A 25563-nucleotide genomic window follows, 5' to 3' on the forward strand; every position below is an offset into this window, starting at 1 on the left:
TAAAATCAGACACCCGTCCTCTGGCTGTGTGTGACTGTGTGTGTGTGTTACACTTGCTGACACTGACTATATAGGCCTGTGGGCTGCGTTATGTATGGTCCATATGGGTGTTCCTGTATAATACTGTGGAAGAAAGAGACGAGATGAAATGTGTTGACACCAGATGTTTTACCTCAGGGTTTCTCAAATGTTTTCATATCATAGAACCACAGTCAAATACACGTTTCACCAAAGTCTCATTGTGTAAAAAGATTTTAACCCAGGGATCAATATGAGATCCCTCAAGGATCAGTTCTGGGCCAGCTATTTTATTCTGTGTATGCTGCTTTATTTTATTTTTGATTTATTTGAACTAAATTTAATAACAACTGTGACAAATGTATAGATTTTTTTTTACTGTGTAACAGAAATCTCAAAGGTCCAGGTAGTAAGTTTTTAGGCCCTTTGGCCTCATCCCACGGTCTTTAGTGAATGCAGTCATGTATCGTCATGTGGGTTAAGTATAGAAGTATATGGAACTAAGTATATTGTAGGGGGATATGGTAACCCCTGTCTCTGTATAAAGATGGCTTCTTAGATCCTTGACCTTGCTCCTGCAGTCTCTGGATTCCTGGTTCATGAAGCTGATGCCTCCCGGTTGGATGCTGTCTAGTGTGGTGTCCACAGACAGTTGTTTCTGGTGCTTGTTCAGTGAATGGTTTGTGCGGAGTCCCCGTGTGTCCCATTGGGAAACTTCTGGTGGTTCCTACTGAGTTATCCGTGTCTATCCTGGTCTTAAAGTCTTAAAATAATGTTACTTAAGTGACTGCGTGTTGGGGCTGAAGACTGCCTGTTAAAATTGTGACAGTGGGTCATAAATATTTAGAGTCATCTATTTCAACTGCTTGTGATGTTGTGGAGCTAAATTTTGGGTCTCTTTTTATAAACAAGAGCAGAGCTTTATCCCACTCAGAATTCAAATTGGAAAACTCAAAGATGTGTCAAGCTGAAGTGAGTAAGATTAAGGATTCGGTATGAACTTTGATATGTGTGTGTGTATATTCTGATATATTCTGAACACAGGTGAGAAAATGTGCTTAATATAGTATATAGTATGTAGAATAAGTATAGTATAAGTATTTCTGACATAGCGGCTTCCCAGACTGACAGATTGTCATGTCTGGTTGGGTGGTGAGGGTACATGTCAGTACCAGTCAATAAGATTTGTAGTCTCGACCAGTCCCCATCTCTCTGTCTCCCTACTACATCTCTGTTTTTACTTCATATCTGCACCTGATTCTCTTTTATTGTGTTCATCCTCTGTCTCTTCCTTTTGTATTTGCTGTCTTATGCTCATCCCTTCTCTCTCCCTTTGTCTGTTTATTTATTTATTTATTTTATTTCATTTTGTCTCTTAAATTTCTGTGGTGGGAAGCACTGTGCTTTTCCTTTCATTCTGGTGTTAATCACGTGGGAGCCGTGGAGTCATTTGAGGCCTCAGCTTTGATGAAGGGCTGTAATAAACTTGACTTCTGCTGTGTGAACTGAAAGCTCATCTGTCCTCAATGTCAGTAAGGGCAAACCTTTAGTTCTGCTTCATTTCTCTTCCTCGGGCTCATTTTTCACAGCACCTACAGGATTGCGCTTCAAAAAACATGACGCTGTTTTAAACTAGTTAAATGTTGAATATACAGCATTCATTGCCACAATATATTGTCTCTTTCTTCAGCTGTTTGACTCTTCCACTATAATGTAACAACATCAAATGAGAGGGGAATAAGTTAAAGGGACAGTTCACCCCCAAATTAAGCTACATATTTTTCCTATTTTTCCTAACCTGCGGTTCTTATTCATCTAGATTTTTTTTGGTGTGAGTTGTAGAGTCTTAGAGATGTCAGCTGTAGAGATGTCTGCTTTCTCTGGAATATAAATAAACTAGATGGCACTTCACTTGTAGTGCTCAGCGAAAAAAAAAAAAAAAAACACCTTTCAGAAACTTAACAGTAATGTCTCTCTCTCCAGAAATCATGACCCACTTTACTCAAGATAATCCACAAACCTTGTTTTGTTGTGTGCAGTTTCATGGCGGAACTATTTTCTTTCTACCAAACCACACTGTATCACAGCACAGAAGGAAAGGTGCATCTACTCATGGACGAGAGGGTTGTGTTCTTGAGAGGGCCAGATGTAAACATTCATACCCAAACTACTGTTCACCTATAATAAGACTAAGTGTCTTACCACTCGATTTAAAACTTGGGTAGGACAGAGCTCCTGCTCATGAGACCAAAGAACAGAGAGGCAGTGCGATGTAACTCTTTACTTTTCTTTACCTTTACATCGCAAATAGTTGTTTACTGCTGTAGCAGTGTTCAAAGTCCCGATCTTTAAGTGCAATTCTGATATAAGATGAGAGTGGGGCCTTACATGTGACCCAGAAAACAGACAGATGCAGTCAGATTTGTGCCCGCAGAGACAAAAAGTGGCTAAGTATAAATGAAAGTTTATTTAATGGTATCTGGATTTTGCCCGGATATGATACACTTGACAAGTGTACCGTGAATGCGCCCTCAGTTACAGTAACATGACCACAACGCCACTGTCACTGGTGCAAACTTACTTACTTACTACTTACAAGTTTGTATGTAGTTAACGTTTAAAGGAGTACATTTAGCACAGCTATCAATATGTCCTTTTTATTAAAATTTTATTTTATTACTCTCTCTCAATTACGTTCATGTTTATTTGAAATGAGATATTTAGTCATTAGCACAGGCTTCCCACAGAATAACTGCAGGGTTGATAGAGTGGTCGCTGTTAGAATGACTCATTACTTGACTGAATACTGCGTTTTCAAACCAGGTTGTGACTGCAAGCTTAGAAAGTATCTGCCAGTACATTTCAACTTTGTTTGTTACATGCTTGCTTGTTACGTTTTCAACTTGTTTCCAGTGCATATCATTTTTCGGTTATTGTTAAAAATGTTTTCCATTTAAATTCTAGGTTTAAATTAAGCAAGAGTAAAATTTAGTCGACTGTGGGCCTGTGTAGCAGCGTAATAAAGGTAAAGTTACACTAGCGTCTGTTAGTGTTCCTACCAAGCTGGGAAGGAGCTGTGTTTGCTGAGGCATGATAACACATCCCTGCAGTGTGTGTATTTTCATTGTATGTGTGTGTGGTCGAGGCACTGTGTGTGTGTGTGTGTATGTGTTACAGTATAAGAGAAGACACTGCAGTCACATGTGATTGCAGCACCGTGGAGGATCAACACTAGCAGCTTTACACACATGCAGTTCTGGTGGGGTCATCACCACGCACACACCTTTGCTGTCACTGCCAATAATTATAACGTGTGGGTCAGGATGCTGAGTTCAGCAGATACTGCGTGCTGAAATGACTATGATGTAAGTGAAGTTCTTACAGCCCTTCTGGAGTGCTGACTGACTGAAGGACAGAAAGACAGACAGATTGACAGACAGACAGATAGACAGAGGATCTGTGCTGTGCAGAGTTCAAGCTTCACTGACTTTACCTTTTGACTTAGGGCAACAGTTATTACCATAAGTCATAAGTTACTAATATTTATATATATGAATAATTATTATTTCTCAGATATACAAGCAGCCATACAGATTGTTGCTGAGCCAGATTATCTAAATCATTTTATTTGGAGGCAAAATGAAAAGTGTACACATCTGAAATGTATAGGAAAAAGTATTTAGTGATGTGCACAAGCAGTATAACAGGAAGCTGTCTGTAAACTGTGATGGTTGTTTCCGACAAGCCAAATAATATTGTCATTCAGTCAATTTCTGTCTCTAGTGAATTAAACCTGTCTAAGTGACTGATATCTTGCGTTTCTTGCCTTCTTTTTAGTTATCGTGCCAACTTCTCAGATCACAGCAATGAGTCAAATTCTCTCACTCAAATCATGATAGAATAAAAATTTAAGAGGCAAGTTACTGTCTATGAACAGCACAAAAAGTCTGTATAAAATTTAGGCCAACAAAATCGGTACAGTACAGCCATCCTGAAAATAAGAGCCTGTGAACATAGGGTGGGATATGTCTCCTTCAAGCAATAGCCGTTTATCGGTTTGTTTGGCATGAAGTGTGAGATTAGTGAAAAATTTCCAACCACCGGGCACAAGTCACACCAAAACGAGACACAGAACACAAACATAAACCACAACATAACAACAAATAAGATATTGTAGTCGTTCATGACACAGCTTAAAAGTGAGTTTTAATTGCCTATTTTGGCCTACTTGGTACTTTGGAAGTGCTTTGTTGAAGGTCAGTACATTATAATGCACTTGAGGCCATGTGGTTAGGTGAAAACACGGTACTGATTTGGTGCCTTGGAAGAGAAGCAGTGCCCTCAGAGGTAAACCAGTTCTACAGTCTGTCAGTCACAGGTCTTGCATCACGTATTTAATGGTCATGGGATTGCACCATTATTTCGGAGCATCTGGGGTACGTTGTTCTGATGTTAATGGTTATCATTACCACGGCAACATCTACACCCAAAGGACAGATTAATTTACCTGAACATGTCCCAGTTTCTTTCCTCTGTCTCACTCTGTTTTTGTTTGTTTCTTTTTTCCTCCTTCATTTGCTCATGCTCTGATGTTCGTTTCTCTCTTACATCCTCACACTCTGTTTGATTATTAGTTTGCTCTGCGTCGTTTATTTTATTTCTAGTAAATCGCACTTACTTTCTATGTATCCCCCCCGTCCATCATCTAAACAATAATAAATTAAAGGTCTCTTCTGTCATCCTGTGCTCCCAGTCCCTTGTCTCTTTCTACCTCACATCATCCCTTACCCCCTTCTGTCTTACACCAGTGATTTATTTTTGTTGTCATAGTATTCGCATGATAGGCAGTAGGACATTGTATTGCAACAGTGGCTGGGGAGACATCAGAACTTACTGATGTCTCTTCTGTCTTGTGTGACTTTTTGTAGCCAGGTTTGTTTCAGAAATGTTAGTATGAACATTTAGCTTTGATTAAGCTCATTAAAGGATAAAGGCCTGGTCCCACCAGAAAGTAACAGTGTATCACCCATTATCTGTTTCCTTGCAAAATAGCCGGTGCTCAAAACGTGGCGACGTAATGACAGGCAAGTTGGTGAACTGCTGTAGCTTGCAAGCTAATGGCAAACACACTAGCTAAGCGAAAATGTTTGGGTTAGTCAGTCAAATCAGCTGTTAACTTGCAGCAGTTAATTTTGTTGTGCAAAGTAGCCAAGCATGACCAAACTTGAATACAGTCAGTATTCTATAAGACTAATACCAACACTGGAATGAGTCTTGCTAAAAAAAATTTGAAAAGCAAATCAGGGTTCTTTCTTTAAAAGAGGCTTAAGGTTGTGTTGTCAAAACATCTATTAACATCAACCTAACAACAAGTAGCCTGTTGTCTGTGGATCAAAGCCTTATATACACTATATGAACAAAAGTATTGGGATACCTGAGCACTACATTAACAGGGACTTTAATGGCATTGCATTCTTAAGCCTTCTGGGAAGACTTTCCACAGGTTTTGGAGTGTCTCTGTTGGAATTTTTGCCCAATCATGCTGTACAGCATTTGTGAGATCAGGCACTGATGTTGGACGAAAAGCCCTGGCTTGCAGTCTTTGTTCCAGTTCTTCCCAAAGGTGTTGGATGGGGTTGAGGTCAGGGCTCTGTGTGGACCATTAAAGTTCTTCGGCACAAAACTCATACAACCACGTCTTTATGGACTCTGCTTTGTGCACTTGGGTACAGTCACACTGGAATAGAAAAGAGTCTTCCCCAAACTGTTGCCACAAAGTTGGAAGTACAGTATTGTCCAAAATGTCTTGGTGTGCTGAAGCATTAAGATTTCCCTTCAGTGGAAGTCAGGGGCCAAGCACAACCTCTGAAGATCAGCCCCATCCCAATACTTTTGTCTATATGGTGTATCGTATTGCTCCAAAAATGATTAAAAAACAACATCAGTGAGCCACAAACACATGCACCTTTCCTTCACTTCCATCAACACACACATTAGTTTACTTTGACTCAATGAACTGCTGAAAATAGTTCTCATCAAATGCACTATTTTTTCCTGTCTGAGTAGAGTAACATCTGCTAAAACGACAGTGACCAGATTATTAGGACAATTACTTACCCTTTTGTTTGATTTACATCTTCAGTAGGAGCCACTGAGTATGAGACTGTGTACCACAAACAGTACATAAGTCAGAAAGTGTTGACACAGAACTTTTGGTTAGCACCAAGAGTACAATTGAATGTTTGTAGACAATTTTGAGCCCACGAATAACTCAGTGCTTCTGTTACCTGTCATTCTTCTCTACCTGGTTTTCTCAGCTTTCTCAATCTATTATCTATCTATTGATTTCCTTGTGTGTCTGTTACTTTTTACTCTCCTCTCCTCTCCTCTACTCCTGCACTCTCTGTCTCTTTCCGGGGATAGTGACAGCTGTGACTGAGGATGGGTTGCTGTAGTTTGACACTAACCTCCCCCGTCCTTGGCTTGGAGAGAAGAGAAAGACTTTACCATTAGCAACTTAAGCATGCCAGTTTTAGCTGCACGAAATGTGGACTAGGGGACAGCGACAGGTCAAGGACAATTGTTAAATGTATTTTGGGGAAATTGAGGGAGAAGAGGTAAAATATGTGTGTATCTATCTAATATAGATATAGATATAATATACATATTTGGTGTTCAGTTTTGTCTAGAATTCACTGAGATAGGTACCTGTCAACACAGTCTTCTATAAAGGGATTAGAAAATGATCACAAAACTTAAGCATTACATTTAAATAGACCTGTTTCGTGACGCTGTTGCCCAACTGACCCATGAGATGACCCACAGAGGCAGCAGGTTTATCCACAGGCTGACTCCCATCATGTGGAAGCTGTACTCTCAGTGTGTGTTGAAGTACGACTGGGTTCGGTCTTGCCACCCCTTCAGTCTATACTCCATCATCTCTGAGAGCACTTCAGAGGCCCTGCACAGCAGACAGTCCTGCACTCCAACCTCTAAGATGAAATGAATGAGGTGAAGGCTATACAAGCACTCTTAAAGGTGCACTGAAACAGTTTATTACTTCCCTAAATTTGGAGCACTTGTGGAAGACAGATTTGGAAAAAAAAAGTGATAAGTTGATATCCTGACATAGTATAATTATATAATAATTATAACAATAGTTATTATTATATAACATAATTAAAAAAAAAACAAAAACACTTGAGCCCACATTTGCCACAATGCTAGACAGGATGTTTTTCATTACATGTGCCCAGTCTGTTAAATTTCCACTTTTAAATTCCAAACCACCAGTGTGTAATGCAGGTTTTCTATATTATATCTGTAGAGTCAAAGCCCAGACTAGGATAACCCATGATGACACAACTGTTTTCACAGGTTCCTTAAACTTCTCAACTTACTAGATTGAAATATTTTTTTTATTATAAATTCCCCTTATAGTTTCACTTTTAAAGTGTCAGTAAATTTCTGAAACAGCATTCTCCTCTATATACTTCAGGATGATCTGACAAATTGAGCTAAAACAGTCAAAAGTCAGCTTTGCACCTTACCAAACACTGCAGTATAATAAGTGCCGAGCAGTGATGTGAAAGTACAGCCAGTCCTGGTCTTGTTCAATGATGGGCCCATCAAACTGTATTTCTTCAGTCTACACAATGAAAGCTATTTTTGTGGTGGTTCCCCACTTGTGTATTTTTTTTTACTTATTTCTCCTGGCAGTGTGTTTCAAAGAGCTTCCAGTCCAGTGATGCAGAAATGCCATAAAAATCATGTTGAAAAAAAGAAGGTGTTTGACCTTGAGGCTTTACATTGGCTGCTGTCCTCAGAGGACTGTCTGGACTCTGACTGTTCCTCCATACTGTATGTCTGTGAAAGAGAAAGAGAACAAGAGCAAAAAGTGAGGGGGAAAACGTTTATATTTAAAGCACGTCAAACATCCGGAGTCTGGCTTATTCATTCATTCATTTACTTTGAGACTATGCCTCCATTACCATACGTATAGTCAGCTTCCATGAAACATTAGTGCTAGTATTTTGCTAGTGTCTCTGAAGTTTAAGTCTACATTCAGGGCTAAATGATTTGAGGAAACTATCACATGGTGAATATCAGCTTGTGATTATTTTCTGGAATCTCAAGACCTTTGTTGGTCGTCGAGAAGTTTGTACTAAGCATAATAAAACTTATTTCTACATAAAAAATAAAAAAAGCAAACAGGTTGAATGTTTGAATGAATGCATCAGCCAACTTATTGAATTAACATTAAAACCAGACTATGTAGGTTTTGGAAGAGGACCACAAGGTTTTGCTTTATAAATTAAATGTCAAACTCAATCAATAGATCAATCAATCGCTCCCTTGCTAAATCCAGCACATTGTTTTATTGTGTTTTTTACATTTATAGCTTTGGTGCTCTGAGCAGCTAATGGTGACTAATGTTAGCTAGTGTTAGCAAACAAAAAGGCAGACATCATTGTGTGACTGAAGTTATTGTTTCTGTGCGCTTCAGTCTTCTCTACTTGTGCATCTGGCCACATTGTCGCATTAATTAGCTACAGCAAATGACATTAGTTACAGATATCTTTGTAGCAGGCAAAGTCATCGATTTGCTGTTAAACCATAAAAAAGCAAACCTTAATTAATAAAAAGTAAGATCACAGCTCTTGGGATTTGAGAATCACACAATGAAGAATTGTGATTTTAAATTGACACTTCAAAACAATCAGGTTTTCAGTTTCAGCTTCAACCTCTAGCCACCCACCCAGGTACAGGAAGAGCATGCAAACTCCGCACAGAAGGGCCCACACTGGGATTCGAAACTGGAGCCCTCTTGCTGTGATGCAACAGTGCTAACCACTGCACCGCCGTGCCGCCCACACTTTGTTAATTATTCATAATATCCACCTTTACTCTGAAATTGGACCTGTGCTGAAAATATGAGTCCTCATTTCCCTCGAATTGGGTTGATAGAAAGCAGGTTTCCAGCCTGAGTGCAAACCACTTTATCTCTTTATGACTGTGACATCTTTTCAGGTAAACAACGAACAGCCTTGTTGCATGTGTCTCAATAGGAGGTACATGATTTGTTTGTGCAAAAGCGGTCCAATTTTTTCCTGTACGTATTTCAGGACCATGGACAGACACACACCTTATACTTGCTGTGTAGCAGCACCAGCAGGCTAATGCATGACCAAGAAAAAAGATCACACTGTGCTTGAACCAACTGTACTTCATCGAAGTGGATTATACATATAAATGTAGTATTCATTTGTAAGCATTACAACAGGAAAGGTCTAATCATTATCAGTAAATATTCCGAGCTGATGGGAAGGGAAGGGTAGTTCTTGAAATTAGGTGTATTCACTCAAATACTGTACTTGAGGGCAGTTTGTTTATTTTAAGAAAAAACAGACTGTATATTAATGCATTGACAATGGTAATAAACCTTTATCAGCTACAAAGAAATAGCATTTACACAAACCATTTTTCTCCCTAAGGACTATTTAAGTTTTATTTTTGAAGCACACTTTTTTTGAAGCAGCTCTACTTTTAATTATGCGAGCTTTTGAAATCAGAACTTTTACTTGTAAAGGTGTATTTGACATGCTGTGGCAGTGCCAATCTTCCCTTTAATCGAGTCGGTGGATATTAGATTGTCCTTTTTATTCTTTTTAATTATACAGCAGCACTTAAGAAGTGAAAGGACTCCACTCCTACCACTAATAGTATTATTGAACTTGCATTTTATTTATAATCGGATTTCTAGTGTGTGTGTGTGTGTGTGCGCATGTGTGTGTGTTATGTGTGCCTCAGCTGCTGGTGCACATGGATTGATCCTTTAAGACACATCCACAAACAGCAAGCGTTGCCTTGGGAACCACAGATGCTGTCATCCTGTCCTTGCATAACCATGGTGATAGTCCCTTCAGCGACGTGTTGTGTCCGCTTGCCTCACTGTCAAAAGATATGTGCAACACACACGCAGACAGAGACGCACACTCGCAGGTTGGATAGTGTGGTTTTGGGAAGCAGGACCTGTTTGGTGGTTAAACAGCTGACAGAGCAGAGTGACAGATTCAGGTGCGGTTTGTAGTCTGGTTCACTATGTGGAGAGTTTTAAAAGGAAGCCAGCAGGATACTGCATGTGTTTGTCAGAAACATGTAGCACATTCAGACTAGGTCCGGATATCAGCCTTTAATTTGTATCGGAGATGTTTTGGAGTAAGCAGTCCTTGCAATGAAAAGCTTGCAGCACAACATACAACCTGGAAGAAAGGTTAGTATACTGCAGAACACTGTCTATGGTTGATTTGATCTGAAGTTCCAAAAATATGAAGACGAATCTATTGTTGTGCCATGCAGGAGAATTAATTGATACTGGGTAGCAAGTCAGTGATGTTTCTATTTGTTGATTGGTGATGATGTAATAATGATCTTTATCTCCTTTAGGTCCAGGGATGATGTCGTCAATGATGTCATCAGCGGGACGCCAAGACCCACCAGGACAGCCTGCCTTCAGCTCTGACTACCTGTCTGGTGAGGGTGGAGGGGGTGCAAGTCAGTCTGTCACATAGTTTCCCACTTATCGAACACGTTTGCACATAAGCATGAGGAGGCCCAGGAAGGCTGCGGTGCCCCCTGTTGTTCAAAATAAGACTTACCACTCATGACACTTTTGGGCTTTCTGTGTTTTTAATGTATATTCTCAAGTAAAAACTTAAAATGTTTTTTTTGTTCAAGAACGCACAGCCTTGTGAGACTATTGAAGTGGTCTCCTTTTACATTTGAGCACCACACAACGTAAGGACATCACATTCTTCGTGTGGTCATTGTGAATACCATAACAAGCCATCATTTCTTACATAACCCACATATATATGTCACCTTAAAATCTGTTTCCATCCACTTTTACTCCATTTTCTCTTTTTTGCTGTACAAATATTTTTACATAAGACTTGTTTTCTTTTGACTTGTCATAGTAGGAAAACACAGGTGTTATGGCCTCGTTATGTTCAAGATAGAAGACATCGAGCCACTACACACAATTGCATGACCCTGAAATGAATCATCTAAATGGTATTCAGTCTTAATTCATTTTCTTATTTATACCTGTGCTTTTCCTGCTGTGACATCTCAAAATATTCACAAAGGTGTTATACTGTATTATGTTTTTGGTATTACCATTTAACTTAACATAGTGTATGTTTAAAATGCAACGAAAACATGCGATCGGTTTATTAAGATCCATCTGAATAGTTCCAAGGCTAACATTTGCTTTGCTCATTTCCTTTCCACCGGTTCATTTCATTCTGCTCGTGATCATTCACCTCTTTTTCCTCCTCCTCACACTTACTTGGACTCTCTGTTGCTCTCTCTGGCTCTCTGCCTCCACTTTCCACTCTTATTCTCCAATTTTGCTCCCTTGGTCATCTTTCATTGTCTGTTTGTCTGTCTCTCAGGTCCTATGATGGGTGGGATGACAGATCAGTGGCGCCTGATTAAGACAAAGGACAGCTCATTTCTAGGTCCACTTCATGTTTTCACCTCCCATGTCCTTTTAACCTCTGGCGATACACTGTGTAGAAAGTTATATTATTATTATATTATATGGTTTTTAGCTGTAGGTATTTTGTTGTCACCTTCATGTGCTTGTAAAACAGCTCATGACCTAGTGACATAAACGTCATGCTGGTATTTTGTGCAAAAATCAACCTGGGAGGTAAACAATGAAAGCATAAACTTTGATGCATGCTGCTACTTTGTAGATGTTCAGCATGGTTATATATATGTGTATATAAACATATATGTGTATATAAGCATCTTGCACTGATGTTGTCCAACCAACTTTGGAATACATTTGTTTTATGTCTACTTTGAGTTTTTATTTTGCTCCATGTCTTCTCTGCGAACATAAACAGGGAGAGACCTATTCTGGAACCTACCACCAGATGGCGATGAAGATGTTTTATCTTCACTTATCTCTCACGTCGTGCATTTTTATATGCAGTCAGTGCTTTGACAGGCTCTTTGATTAGTGCCACGGAGATGCTGCAGTTTTATGTGAATTTAGCTTTAGTGTGCGACTTTCTGATGGTTATGTCATGCTGCCGTCATATTAGTTTTTGCTCTCGTGTGAACCATCTTGCGTACACCTAGCTTCTGACATATTTTGAAAAAGCAGCAGTTTCCACATGTGATATTTTTTTATACATGCTGACATTGACAATATAATTGACAGGAAAAGGATGATCCGAACTTGCATTCCATGCAGTATAGCGTAATTTTTCAGCGAACATTATCTGTGTGAGGGTCGCTTCAGAGGCTTCTGTGCTTTTATGGCGCTTGTTGATGGTTCCATTCTCACTGCCTGTTAAACTAACTTAGTGTGCAGTCTCGGTTGGCAGTATCATTGCTACTATCTGCTGTTTCTCACAGGAATTCAATGTGTCATGTTAACTAGCAAGAGCTGACTGGCTAACGCAAGCATGTGGTCAAACGTTCTAAGTACCACATACAAAGGTACCATTAAAAGTATTCTGCCCAGTTTCCAGCAAAATGCTTTATTTAAGAATGCAGAAAAAGGCTATCATTGTGGCGTCATGTTGTCTGACACTGCTTGTGCATTCTCAGTTCTTTACAAAAGGATACTGTATGGCAAAAGAAATGTATAATCCTTATACAACAATTAGTTAAAGCAGTTATGTGTAGAACTTTATCAAATGTATATAGCTTTGGTTATGGTTGGTACTACATTTAGACAATTACGGTAAGAACTGTCCCACAGTTTATTGGCTGCGAACCCAGGGGGACACTCATTGGAAATCTTCTAATTCTACATAGAGGACATATGATATTATTAGGTAATGTTTACATTTATCAATAACTACTAGTTAATTATTAATCATTTGTGATGTATCTCTATGTTCTGTTTCTCCATCAGGCTTCGCTCAGTCTGGAATGGGAGGGACCATGGGGTCCGGCCTGCCACCGTTCCAGACCAGTATGAGCACCACTCTCGGCCAGACTGGGGTGGGGTCAGCTATGGATACTCAGAAGACTTCAGGCTTGTTTGGTATGGAAAGCAAAACTACCAGCAATACCAGTGGAAGCAGCCCATTTAAGAACAACAGTGATCAGATTTCTTCTGGTGGTCCGGGAACCCACTCTGTGGATCATTCTACAGGTATTAGAAACAGGGGTGGTTGCATGTGTTACTATATGCTTGGGTCAGCAAGGGATGGTGGAGTCAGGACAATGAGGAGAGGGTGACGTTATATGTAGTGTGGTTTTGTGATTCCTAATCTTTTCTAGAGAAAATCTCAGTTGAACAAATTTTCCTGAAACTTGGAACACTAAAATACTGAGAGGGGCTGGTTGGATTTGTCACATAGTTATGAAGACAGCTGTAGCCAGAGAACTGGTCCAAACTGAACAACCCAAATCACACTTATATCTGACATTTAAGTTAATAAAACCTCATATTTTAGGCTAATCTTGTTTATTGCCTTCTAGAAAGTTGGCATTGGTTTCTGTAGCAGGGTAGCAGGGGCGGGTGGTGACAGAGGTGCAACAGGCTGATCCCACAGCACATGCTTTCAGCAGCAGAGGGCAGCCTTTTCTAGTTGTTTTCACTGTCATTAGAACTGCTCGCTGGTTGCCCCATGGCATTGTACTCTGTGCACTCTGATATTCTCTTTATTTATAAACTGGATCAACAGACAAATGGGACTTATGCACTAATCCTTTTAAATAACACACATAGTATTGCCTGTAGTTTTATGTCCTCATTAGCTACTGCAGTCTCATGAGGAAGAAGCATTCTAAATGTAACTTCCTGCTCCCTATGAAATGTCTAGTTGCTATTCATTATTAATTGTTAATGTTTATAAGAATCAATAGCTCCTTGGGTCAATAACAGCTGAACATGGGCTAAATCTGTGGTTGCTGAGCAACAAGAACACAGAAGACAGAGCAGCACATCGTGCCTTTTGTAGTCTTCTTTTGTAATTATGCCCAAAAGCTACAATTCACATTCTGTAATAAAGGAATGTATGAAGTGCTGCAAAAAATATTGAATCTTGTGATTAGAATTTTGCATTTACACATCCTGACTTAAAAGCTGTACATGAACGAAGTGGACAACAAATACAGATGTAAAAAAACAGGAGCTCAGAGCCCTCAACTGAACTCTTAAAATGACTCAGCATGTGAGTTTGAATGGCGCAGGACTTATTAAACATTTAGCAGCTTTTATTCAAGGTTCTGTTTTTTATTTCGCTTCCCTTCTGTTTTGTTGCTGAGCTAAAGATAGCCCCACTAGCTTAAAGCCAGCTTGAGGTATGAGCTGGTTATTATGCAACACTTACTATTCTAGTTCAGTCACTATTGAAGCAGATATGATGCTTCGGTGACATGAATAACATTACACCACAAGAACATTTCAACAGAAACCATGGGTGAACTGAGGAAAGATAGTCAGTCACCCAAAATGATTTGCTACTCAGTAGCAGCCATCTATGGCTGCTGTAATGGCTGCCACAAATTTCTCCTGGTCTTCACAATGAAAGCTGTTGTGTGTTTGGCAATAAAAATAACCTCCCTACTACTCATGAATTTTTTAAGGAAGAGATTGTAGTGATGGAACCTCATGCTGCTATTTTAAAATTCTGTTTTTAGCTAACCGTTCTGCCACACAAAATACCTGCAGACATTCGGTACATGTGCCAATCCTGTTACATAATTTGGGTGACATGAAGAATAAAATGTAAGATTTGGATAAGCAAACTTTCCTTCCTTCTTGCAAGCATGTACAGTACCAGATTTCTGTTAAAGCTGCCACACACACACACATCTTTTACACATATTAATGGCAAAGTAACACCATTGATATTAAAATCCTTTTTTATTATGACTTTCTCTTCATTGTTCTTGTTGGGGTAATTTTCTAAGTGTAGTTGTCATTGGCAGGCAGAAAAAAAAAACATTTGGCCAGTATTATATATTATTTACATATTTCTGCTGTCTCACATCACTGGGTATCTAATGAAGAGAAACAATCATGAAGCCTTTCCTAAAAGACATCTTGCTTCACAAAGAGAGTTTGTCTGGCATCCAGTTGGATCAGTTGATGCCCCGTTGGGCCTCATGATATCACAGAGTCCATAACAATTCCTGCTGTTACTGTAACTGTAAATCATTAAGATAAGCCATATTGTCGCCTCCATAAATCACCAGTTTTGTGACCCTGGTGCGTTTTGAATTGAGTGTAAGACTTATACAGTGTAGTAAATATAGTTTGTTTTTCTGGAGTTCTTGCAGGAAACTGACAATACATTACACAGTACAAAGCCTTCAGCTCTAACTGTGTTGCCTCTTCTCAAAGTCCTCTTCAGTCCCATTCTTCTGTCTGTGCAGGTGCCACTGGGTTTCTGTGAGATGAAACATCCTGGCACTAAATTCCAGGTTAACTCTCACTCACTGCACTTTTGCATAGGCAGTGTTTTTGAAGCAGCCAGTCATTGCTCCAACACTAATGTTTCTCTTGGCAGTTTACCAAACAGATTAAGATGCACTCCCATTAAATTCCTTATCACATTAAATATAGATGATAATGTCCTGCCCTCTTCGCTTCTTCAAGCTGTTTATAGCTGGGGAAGCATCGGCGGCCAAAGTGAAAATAGCAACTGTACTCGATTTAGAAATACAAGGAAAGGTGCAGGATTGAGAGGGGCAATGTACCTTTTGATGGGCTCAAATTAATATCCAGCGATGTAAGACAGAGGTGGAAAAAAGGAGATAAAAATTGAGATAGAGTAATAATTTAGACAGGAAGGGGACATGATGAGACAACTGAGAGGGGTGTATCGGTCAGAGTTTTATTTTGACGGTCTATCCCTTTATCTGTCTGTTTCTGATTATCTTCCTGTCTCTCGTTCTCTCTGAGCTTGTCAGAAACAATTAAGATATGTGGCGTCAGAGGAAAAAGCCTTGCCCACCTATGATGACTTAACCCCCAAACAGGAGTGGAAACAGACAAATGAAGGGATCATTTTGATGCAAGCTGAATTTCTTTAGTTCTTTGTCAAAGCTTGCATGTGCACAATTTGTCATTATTTTGTGATTCTGCAACACATTCCGCATCCACATTGTGTAAGGTGGCGTTTTGGATCATTTTAGACGGTCCGCATGTGACAATCATCCATTTGTCATGATTTTTCAGACATACATGCATTTACATTTAATCATGCATGTTAGACCCTGTGTAAAATGTGCTTGATTTTTTTGCCTTGTTTACTTGCTTCAGGATTTAGTTGCTCCCAGTGTGTTTGTTTTACTTTGTTGTGTGTGCCTGCTCCTTACACAAGACCAGCTCTGTCCCCCTGGGTAATGATGATGATGATCATGATTAAAAGTGAGGATCTTAAAACAGTGTTAGGCCTCTTCTAAAGATTTAAAATACACACATAAAATAGACGTCCAGTCCCGTTCAGCCAATGTTCTCATAACAATTTGGCAAATTTGCATAAAAACACTGTTTTATATTAAATGTCAGTTAAATTTAAACAGTTTCAACTTGGCAGAGTTGAGATACAGTCATGTCAGAAGTGTGACACTAAGCAGAAAAATGAGAGTTTATTGGCCGATGGCCTGTACTGAACCGCTATGTTGCTTTAATATAGCACCTAAATATCTGTCTTAATACGAATTGATTATGCGCTTTCAATCCAATGTAAACTTTGCAGAACCATAGAAAATCTGTATCAGGTGAGTACAGTACAGGTTGAATCTATTTATAAAAGCGGGCACTATCACATACTTGTATTTTACCAGAAACACAAAAGGTTGTGTCAAATGAGCCTAAAAGCAGTCAGACTATGGTTACTATGGAAAAAAAACTTTAACTTTATGACTTTTCTTGCATATTTTCCACACGAGCAGCATATGCAGCAATGCAAAGGTCAGGGAAAGAGCCATTGTTTATTTGTTAAATGTGCCATCCAAGTCTAGTACTAACACATGGTGCATCATCATGTAATATACATTAAATGTAAATATTGCTAAATGTGGGACTTCAGTACTCAAGTCTCATTATGTCAGTACAATGAAAGTAACAGAAATGCCACTCCTCCTCTTAAGTTCCACACTGGCACTAGCAGTATTGTCTTTCTCCATCTTATTTAACAATGCATGCACACCGTAACATTCCATTTAGTCTTTTGGTGGTATTTGAGGCAATAGGCAAATAGGCAAATAGAAAAACAACTGAAATGGATTTTAACATCCCTGGGTCACGACCTTCACAACAGCAGCTTTTCTTCATCCTTGAAGACAATTGATATACTGTAATATTTTCTGTCAAGGCTTTCCGTAGTCGGGTAATGAGCATACGTTATGTATGTTATATGTACAGAGATTATGTTTGCAATTATGTGCACATCATTTGAGACATACAAACTTATAGAAGCCATTTATCTCTGCAAGAACAAAACAACTTTTAGTTAGGGGGTTTAGCCTTTTTTTTAATTGGGACCAAATTAGTTTCTCGTAGTATTCCACCAATTTAGCATTGTGCTCCTGTAACTTTGCCAAACTTAGAATGGATACATTTTTTTTCCTTGTCAAAACCTGGCCTCTACACTACCCACAATGCAAGTTGACCCTTTACAGCTCAGATGGAGATTTCACCTGTGTTCACCCGTGAACAGACATAATAAACAAACATTTGTTATCAAAAGATATAGGTTTTATGATCTATACAATTAATAAGAATTACATGAGAATATAGCATATAGTATACAAAAGCCAATAATATCCCCAAATTATAAGCAATGAACCTAAACAAGTTCATTTAAACCATCAATCAAACCAAACGTTTTCTAATTATGTAAAAAAGATAGATAAAATGAAGAAACAAAAATAGGTCTGTTTAATATTTGTGAAGGAAAGCTCAGCCGTCCAACTACTTCATATTTATATGTGTAAAGAGTCCGTGCATTAAAAACAATTGTGACCATGAGTTTGTCTTACTTGTGACCATGAGTTTGTTTTGCTAACTTAAGAACAACTAATTCTGTGCTAGCCTATCCCTTCAAATCCTGAGCATCACAAACCCATGATCCTACAAATATTGGTAATTCTACAAACCTAGAAACATTCAGAAGATCACTTCAACTGGTGTGGACCTTACACTTTTGAAGAGACCAGTGATTACATTCACATACAGCCATGCAACAATAAACAATTTAGACATGAAGTAGTTAAAACCACCTATGGTAACCACAATCTAATGGCTTTTTGGCAGGTGATTCTCTGACACAGTATGTGATTGGTTCCTCCTCTTATAAAACCCTCCCCCCCCTCAGCAGCTCCCATCCTATCTCCCAGTGGTTCAGTGGATGACAGCAGTCCCACTTCCTCCAACTCAGAACCCCTCAGCCCTGAGAGAGTGGGGCTGGGAGGCGAAGCTGGCAAGCAACAGCAGAGACGGAAGAAGAAGAAGAGGAAGAGCCATGACGAGGTCTACGACTTCTTGAATAGCCAAGAGAATAACATCGGCCAATCAGACAAGTATGGACTGCTGGATAAGAGCAGACGAGAGGTGGAGGAGGACGAGGACGAAGATGAGAACTGGGAGTGGGAGATCAGAGAGAGTGGAGGAGGGGGTAGAGTGAAAGGCAAGAAGACTAAGACCCGTGCAAGACTTCCTGAGGAGTGGGGAGCACCCCAACAGCCTATCTCACCTACGGCGGGAACAGTCGCACCTGCCGGGGAAGATACTGCCAAATCTGGTCCTTCCGACTCCAGAGGTCCAAACTTAAGCCCTGGCCCTGTTTTGCCCTCTGTCCCTGCACAAATATCCACAAATTTCACAAATCGTTCCCTTGTAACAGATTCATCTTCACGCTCCTACGAGCCAATGTGTGTAGATTATTTCCCTACGCCTGATAAAGTTTGTCAGAAAGAAAATGAAGAGAAAGTTTCAACCAGCAAACCTGAACTTAGCAGTTGTGCACCAACCAGCAAGAGTAATGTAGCTGGAGGTGTGAGCAATAGTCTATCATTGATGACAGGAGACAATCTGAGCCCAGTGTCCCAGACCTTCTCTTTCCTGGATTCAGTCCTGCAGACCCCTCCAGGCTCCACTCCGGATTCACAGACCACCACCCCTATCACCAATACCCCCTCCCTTGTTACTGCTGCCCTGACAAAGTCCAGCCCAACAGAAACCACTTTTCCTGTTTCACAAGTTAGTTCTGTTTTGAATCCCACCAAGAACACTCCAGACCTTTTTCCTGCTTTGTCCACCAACCCATCTCCCTTAACAATCACTCACCCTCCAACAGTTGGATCAGCCCTCAGCATCGATGCCAAGCCTTTAGTCCCCTCAACTACACTTCTGTCCTCCACAAATACACCTAGTACAATCGCAGCCACTCCTGCTGTTAGTACAGTAGCAGCAGCCTCCACAGGAACCGCTGTTGTGCCCACTACCACCTCAACTATGGTCCTCAGCTCCTCAGCTTCTTCCTGTAAGAATGAAGCCACTCCTGTATCACCACGAGACACTCCTTCCCAAAATATAGCCACACCCATTAGCCTAGCACCAGCCACTCCCCCCACCTCCATCACTCCCACAGTCCAACCCTCTCTTCCTGCACACTCTGAGCACCAGGAGTCCTCGTCGTCAAAGCTCCCCCCACTGGAAGGTTGGTGAACTACAGGGAAGATTATGAATAACATGGAGCTAATTTGAACAAAATTATTATAGGTTAAGAATGCAGGAAGTAGCCACTATTTGTCTTCCTGTATGCATGGCTCTTTGTCTGTTGATTGAGTACCAGGCCTGCTTGGTGCTTGATCCTTTCCTCCATGTCTTTGTAATAACCAGGGCCCGACAGATTAATATAGAACAGATTATGTTTGAATCAATTTTTAAGATATTTTACAATAGATCTGCGCTCAAATCTGCTCGTTATTACAATAAAAAACCTTAAGAAATATGGTTTTGTCTTAGAAATTTACCAGAGAAAAATTTGTATGCAGATATGTCACTCTTCCCACGTGTTGGCATGAGTATGTGGGACAAATGTACTATGCTGGTCGGGCCCTATATTAACTTAACTAAAATTGCAAGGGTAGAGTAATAAGTTGTCTGATTGACTTCCCCCTGCCTGCCTCTGTGTATCTGTCACCATGATCATAACATTTTTATTACTTGACTTGCTGCTGATTTTTCCACTATCTTTGCTTGCTCTACTGTCTACTGTTTCATCCGATTGTCAGCTGCCTGTGTAACCTCCCACTATCTTCTCTCTGTCTATAGGAACGCAAACATATCCTGGGTCCTTGCATCGCAAAGCTAGTTTGCTAATGACTTTTAGCTTTATTAAGTTAGTAACGTTAAATCATGGAGCCACAGCGTAGTAGTGGACTTAACAGTAGACATGACTGTGACTAAGCAAAGATGCTGAGAATTAGCTTGCCAATAATGTAAAAAATGGTTGCACAACCTGCAATTATCCAGTTTTTCTTGATGCCTCTTGGGTTTATTGTCTCTGTATTTTGTGTCCATTGTAACTTTATTTATGTCTCAAAGATTTTGAAAACGATTTATAAGACACTGTAGGACATTCAGATTTAGGCAGCAAATGCTACCCATTGAAGACAAAATTGAAGGCAAAACTTCACAAAAAATTATTAGATTGCACATTTTGTTCAGAGATCGTACAGGTCATGTGATGACAACTGAACTATCTCCATGAGCACACTATATACAGTGGCCTGAAAAGAGGACTATGAGTTAAGATGTTTTTCATCTGCTGCACTCAGCAGTCACTTTATTAGGCACACTTGTACTGTCTTTTTTAGCTTAATACATCAGCTATGCCATCAAGTGTCTTTCATGTATCTGAGTATAATGCGATACAGGTGCACTGGATAATAGCCCATGAGTGAATGTTCAAAATTAAGAATGAAGCCTAGCATCTACATTGAGATTAACTGATTGTGACCTCATGCAATGCAAAGATCCAGTGCAGTTTACAGTTTTATAAAATCCATTTTTGTTCCTGTTCAAATCCTAGTCAAGGTTAAAACTGCTTGTCTGGTATGTTATCAGAAATGGTACATGAAATCGCCTTAAATATAAATATGAGGGTCTTCCCCAGGTACCATGTGCATGTCTGTCAAAGCTATGTCTATAGCATAACTTTGACGGACTCAACTGACCACTCCCATGAGTGTAACAACGGCATAGTACCAACGCCAGCTGCACTTTTGGCCTGGCTGACCTCTTGCACACTGGGGAAAACCCTATGACCCCAGTTTAATGTCTCTTCCTCCTGATAATGCTGGACTTCAATCCTGAGTACTTTGTCTCTGGCTACATCCCCACAGGCTGCTGAATGAAGCTTTATTTTCTTATTTTCTAGTGATTCTCTCCATGCTTCTCCTCAGCCCTTTCTCTCTACTAAAATCTGGCCCAGTGCTTGACATTATTTGTGAAATGTGTGTTAACTGCTCTTCATCAGTTAATTGAATTGAAGTTAATTGACTCTGTAGCTCAAGCTTCCAAATTCTGATACCGTATACATACTTTTCTTCCGACATAGTACCTTTCTTTAATACTGTTTTTGTCCTCGCTGGCCTTGTTGCTGTAATAGTGACAAATCTCTAAAATGTGCTGTGACCTCTAGAAATTCTAACTGGAGTTCTGAGGCACATTCATGATTTACATTTTGTAACAGAAGCCGTAACGCTGAGACATTGCTAGGGTTGATGTTGGAAAACTGTGTTTAATGCCATGAAGCTGATTCTGAACTGACGGAACATCTTTCTTCTCTCTCCCACCCCTTTTTTCTGTTTCATAATGCTACAATCATTGGACCATGAACAACAGGTAAGACAAGTTTCTCTTTTTCAAGTTTGCGTGTTTCATTCTCATTAGGAACTTCACTGCACTGGACACCCATGACCGTGCAGTGTTATTACCGTGATTGTGTGGTGAATAGTTATTTCATTTCTATACATTTCTGTTGTGCGTTTGGCAAATATGAGTGGTTTGTATAAAAAGCAATAAACAGGAGAAACATAAACAGAATAAACGTAACTCAACCAGGCACAAACAGAGCACCTGTAATGCACCTGTCTGACATACCTGATGCTGTTTTTCTCCAAGTTTTCCTCCTGAACTGTGTAATTATTGTCATATCATAGTAAGCATGTCACTTCAAGATTTGGCCCATCTGTTGTCCAGTGAGACTGGTAGTCAGTAAATGCACTCTAATATACAATATTGATGACTCAGCCCATTTCACCCTTACATAAGGCAAAAAACACCCTCACCTTTTGCCGTGTGTGTGTGTATGTGAGGCCTGTAAGTTGAGAAAAAATGGGCTGTCCTCTTGGTGTGTGTGTCTGTATATAGCCTTGGCCAGATGGTACTCAACCACATGTAGGCAAAGTAGAACAGTTAGCGCCTTTTGTCAGTGAATGAAATTCACAGTCTAAATACAAACACACATGATGAAACAGTCTGTTTTGTCCTCGAGAGTCATCCAGTGAGATTGAATTAAAGTGAATACCATAACTTGAGATAATCACTGGAGACCCGCGTGTGCTGTGCTTGGCAGTCTAACATTGCCTACTGATAAACATGTTGCAGTGTGTTGTAAAGCACTGAGGGGTTGTTGAGCTTCAGCCCTGCATGTTGGCTCCATCAGGTGTCTGCTGGGAGGAGTGCAGTTTGGATCAGACTGATGCAGCTGGAGCTCAGTTCCAGCCTCAGCTGTAAAGAAGAGTGTGTGGCTGAGCCCACATGGGCATTAATGGCATAGTTAGCTCAGTTAGTTTTCTTACTGAGCCATGATGGAGGAGAATGTGATTGCTGTTGTGTCTAAACAACTGTTGTTATACGCTATTGGCCATTAAAATTATAAACTGCCACACAAGAGAAATGTTCAATGACTGGCAGTGGGTCAGTGGACTGAACAAAACAACCACAAACACACAAGCAGGCTACAAACCAGCTAACTGATTTCTGTGTGCGTCACATCCTGCACTGCCCACATTCAGCACAACAGTTGCCTTGGCAGAGAGATGTTCCCAAATCTGAAACCAGTAGATGGCATGGCACACATAAATATCGTATATAGTGTTATATATATTATCAAACATTATATATATTATGATGTAATATTATAGATATTTGTATTTCTTTTTGAATTTGGCTGACTAATGCATTTGATTTGTTGACTAAAACAAACCTAAATGACAACAACTGTGATCATCAGGTGAGGTCATTGGTATAATAAACTACATTTTCTAGTTCCAGCTGCTCAAATACAAGGATTTATTTTTCTGAATATATTTGGCTTTGGGACTAAACAGCAACATGAAGATTTCAATTGTTACAGGCATTTTTTTTTATAATTTTCTAGCATGTCCTAATTGGTAATCAAACAAAAAGTTATCATTAATCAGTAAAAATGAGCAGTAGTTTAAATCCTACTGCTCAGTATTGTACAAAGCATACTATATTGCAGTATACTTTACAGCTAACTCAGTCAGGACAATATATTGGCTGATATTAGCTTATTGCAAATATATTTGTATCAGTATATGTTGACCAACAAGTGAAAGGATACATTAGTACAGACATACCTAACTAGCTTTAAGATAATTCAGAAATAGTTCCACATATTTTTTTGCTTAATGTTACATGTTTTTTAAAAAAAGAAGAGGAAGCACCATCAGCAGATATATTACTACCTGACCAATATCAGCATCAGCTTAAGAAATCCAATATCTGTTGAGCTATAGACTATATGGTAGATAATAGTAAATATATAGTAGATAATGATAACTCGGTCAATGCTCTTACTCGAGATAAGATTAGACTTGTGAATCTGAATCATTTCCTTCTAAGCAGGAATTGGTTTCAGGTATTTTCATTCAAAGTACCTTATCATCATGTTGTAATGCTGAAAACCTTTGATACAGTATGGTGTGCTCCTGTGCTGTGAGGTCTTTGGGAATATGAGATATGAGTGACAACAGGAGAACAGCACTGGGTTCTCTAGTTATAATGTCAGAAAATCACACAGTCACAGTTTTTGTTGGTGGTCTGCTTGAATTGAAAGTTTTAACTGATGCAGTCTGAATAAGTAGTGTTTATTTTTGGGTGATTTTTTCTACTTCAGTCATGACAGCATGGACGTGGACTTGGACAGGGACATCCAGCAGTGCTGTGGCATGCTGGATGTTTTACAGGCGCTCTCTTATGAGTGAACACTGCAAAAAGGATCTCGTTTAAGACAACTTAATGATGTGTTTACAGGCTGACTGTATGCGTCCTCTTTGCTATCTTTATTTTGGCAGAGGAAAGCTTTTCTTTCTTCCTTCCTGCCAAATCTGATTAATTGACACCAAATATAAATTGCAATGCAGAAGCTGCCAGAGAAGTTTTCTCTTTTTGTTTGAGGTAATTATGCAGGGTTTATTTATTTATTTTTTATCATTATTTTGGCAAAATTAAATCAACTCTCTTTCTCTGATCACCTATTAACTCAGATTTCTGTAATTAAATATTTTTGGGTCTTTTAAACCAATTCCACACCACCAAGACCAGATTAAACTGACAAAAGTAAAAAGTGAGCCAGTTTTTGGAAGTGATTTTTCTTCTTCTTGTCCTTCTTTCCATTCTCTGCTTCAGCTCCTCTGTCGGGTTTACTTCATTTAATCGCCCTTTGCCCCTCCACATCCTCTCTGTTTTTTCCCCTTTCCTCCCTTCCTGCATCATTATTACCTTCATCTGTTGCCCTTCATCATCTCATCCGTTTCCATTCCCAGATTCTTTTCTCCCTGCCCTCTGTCTTCCTCAGCCCCCCGTCTCGCTGCTTCTACCTCTTTTTCTTTGCTCTTTCTTTTTCCCCCCACCCATTTTCCTTTCCCTCCAACCTCCATCTCTTTGCCCTTTCTGTCTCCTCCATCCACGTCATGTCTTCCCCCTCTGCCCAGACTCCCTGTGTCGCTGCGGCAGCACCGTAATAATCACTGCAATGGCGATTGGGGGGGGGGAGTTGGGAAGGGGAGGTGTTGTCAGGGAGACATGGGAGGCGGTTGCCGTGGAAACAAAGAGACTCTGCAAGTGAGGGATGGAGGGATAGTGAAGGGGTGGACTGGGTGTGACAGTCAGTGAGGTCGAAGAGTAAAAATAGAAACGCTCTGACAAGATTCTCCTCCCTCCTTCTTTTCCTCCTCCTCCTCCTCCACCTATCCCCCCTCATCCTTCTCTCTCTCTCTGCCCAGCACCATGGGCAACCAGCTGTAGCGTCCTCTCTCTGTTTTTTCCATCTCCAGATGATGTTCAACAGTCTGTGACCTTCAAAAAGGAGGGCTTACAGTGACTTCTGTGATTTTTTTTTTTGCCTGTGCAGAAAGCTGCAAGAAAATCAGATTTAATTTGAGTCCTCATCAGCTTCTTCTAAATATGTGACTTGTTATTTTGTTCTCTTGCTTTTGAACTTCATTTGTCTTCCTAGAATCCCA

General features: G+C 39.8%; 1 protein-coding gene across 1 annotated transcript in view; it reads left to right on the plus strand.

The window, feature by feature from the left end:
• map4l (microtubule associated protein 4 like) overlaps positions 1-25563 on the plus strand; it is an 80163-nt gene that overhangs the window by 4853 nt on the left and 49747 nt on the right. The window contains exons 3-6 of the mRNA XM_046407779.1: positions 10465-10551; positions 11475-11540; positions 12956-13198; positions 18381-19721. Of these exons, the coding sequence (XP_046263735.1) occupies positions 10465-10551; positions 11475-11540; positions 12956-13198; positions 18381-19721 (1737 nt within the window). The remainder of the gene's footprint in view (positions 1-10464; positions 10552-11474; positions 11541-12955; positions 13199-18380; positions 19722-25563) is intronic.

Source organism: Scatophagus argus, chromosome 13 (genome assembly GCF_020382885.2).
Source record: "Scatophagus argus isolate fScaArg1 chromosome 13, fScaArg1.pri, whole genome shotgun sequence".
Taxonomy (NCBI): Eukaryota; Metazoa; Chordata; class Actinopteri; family Scatophagidae; genus Scatophagus; species Scatophagus argus.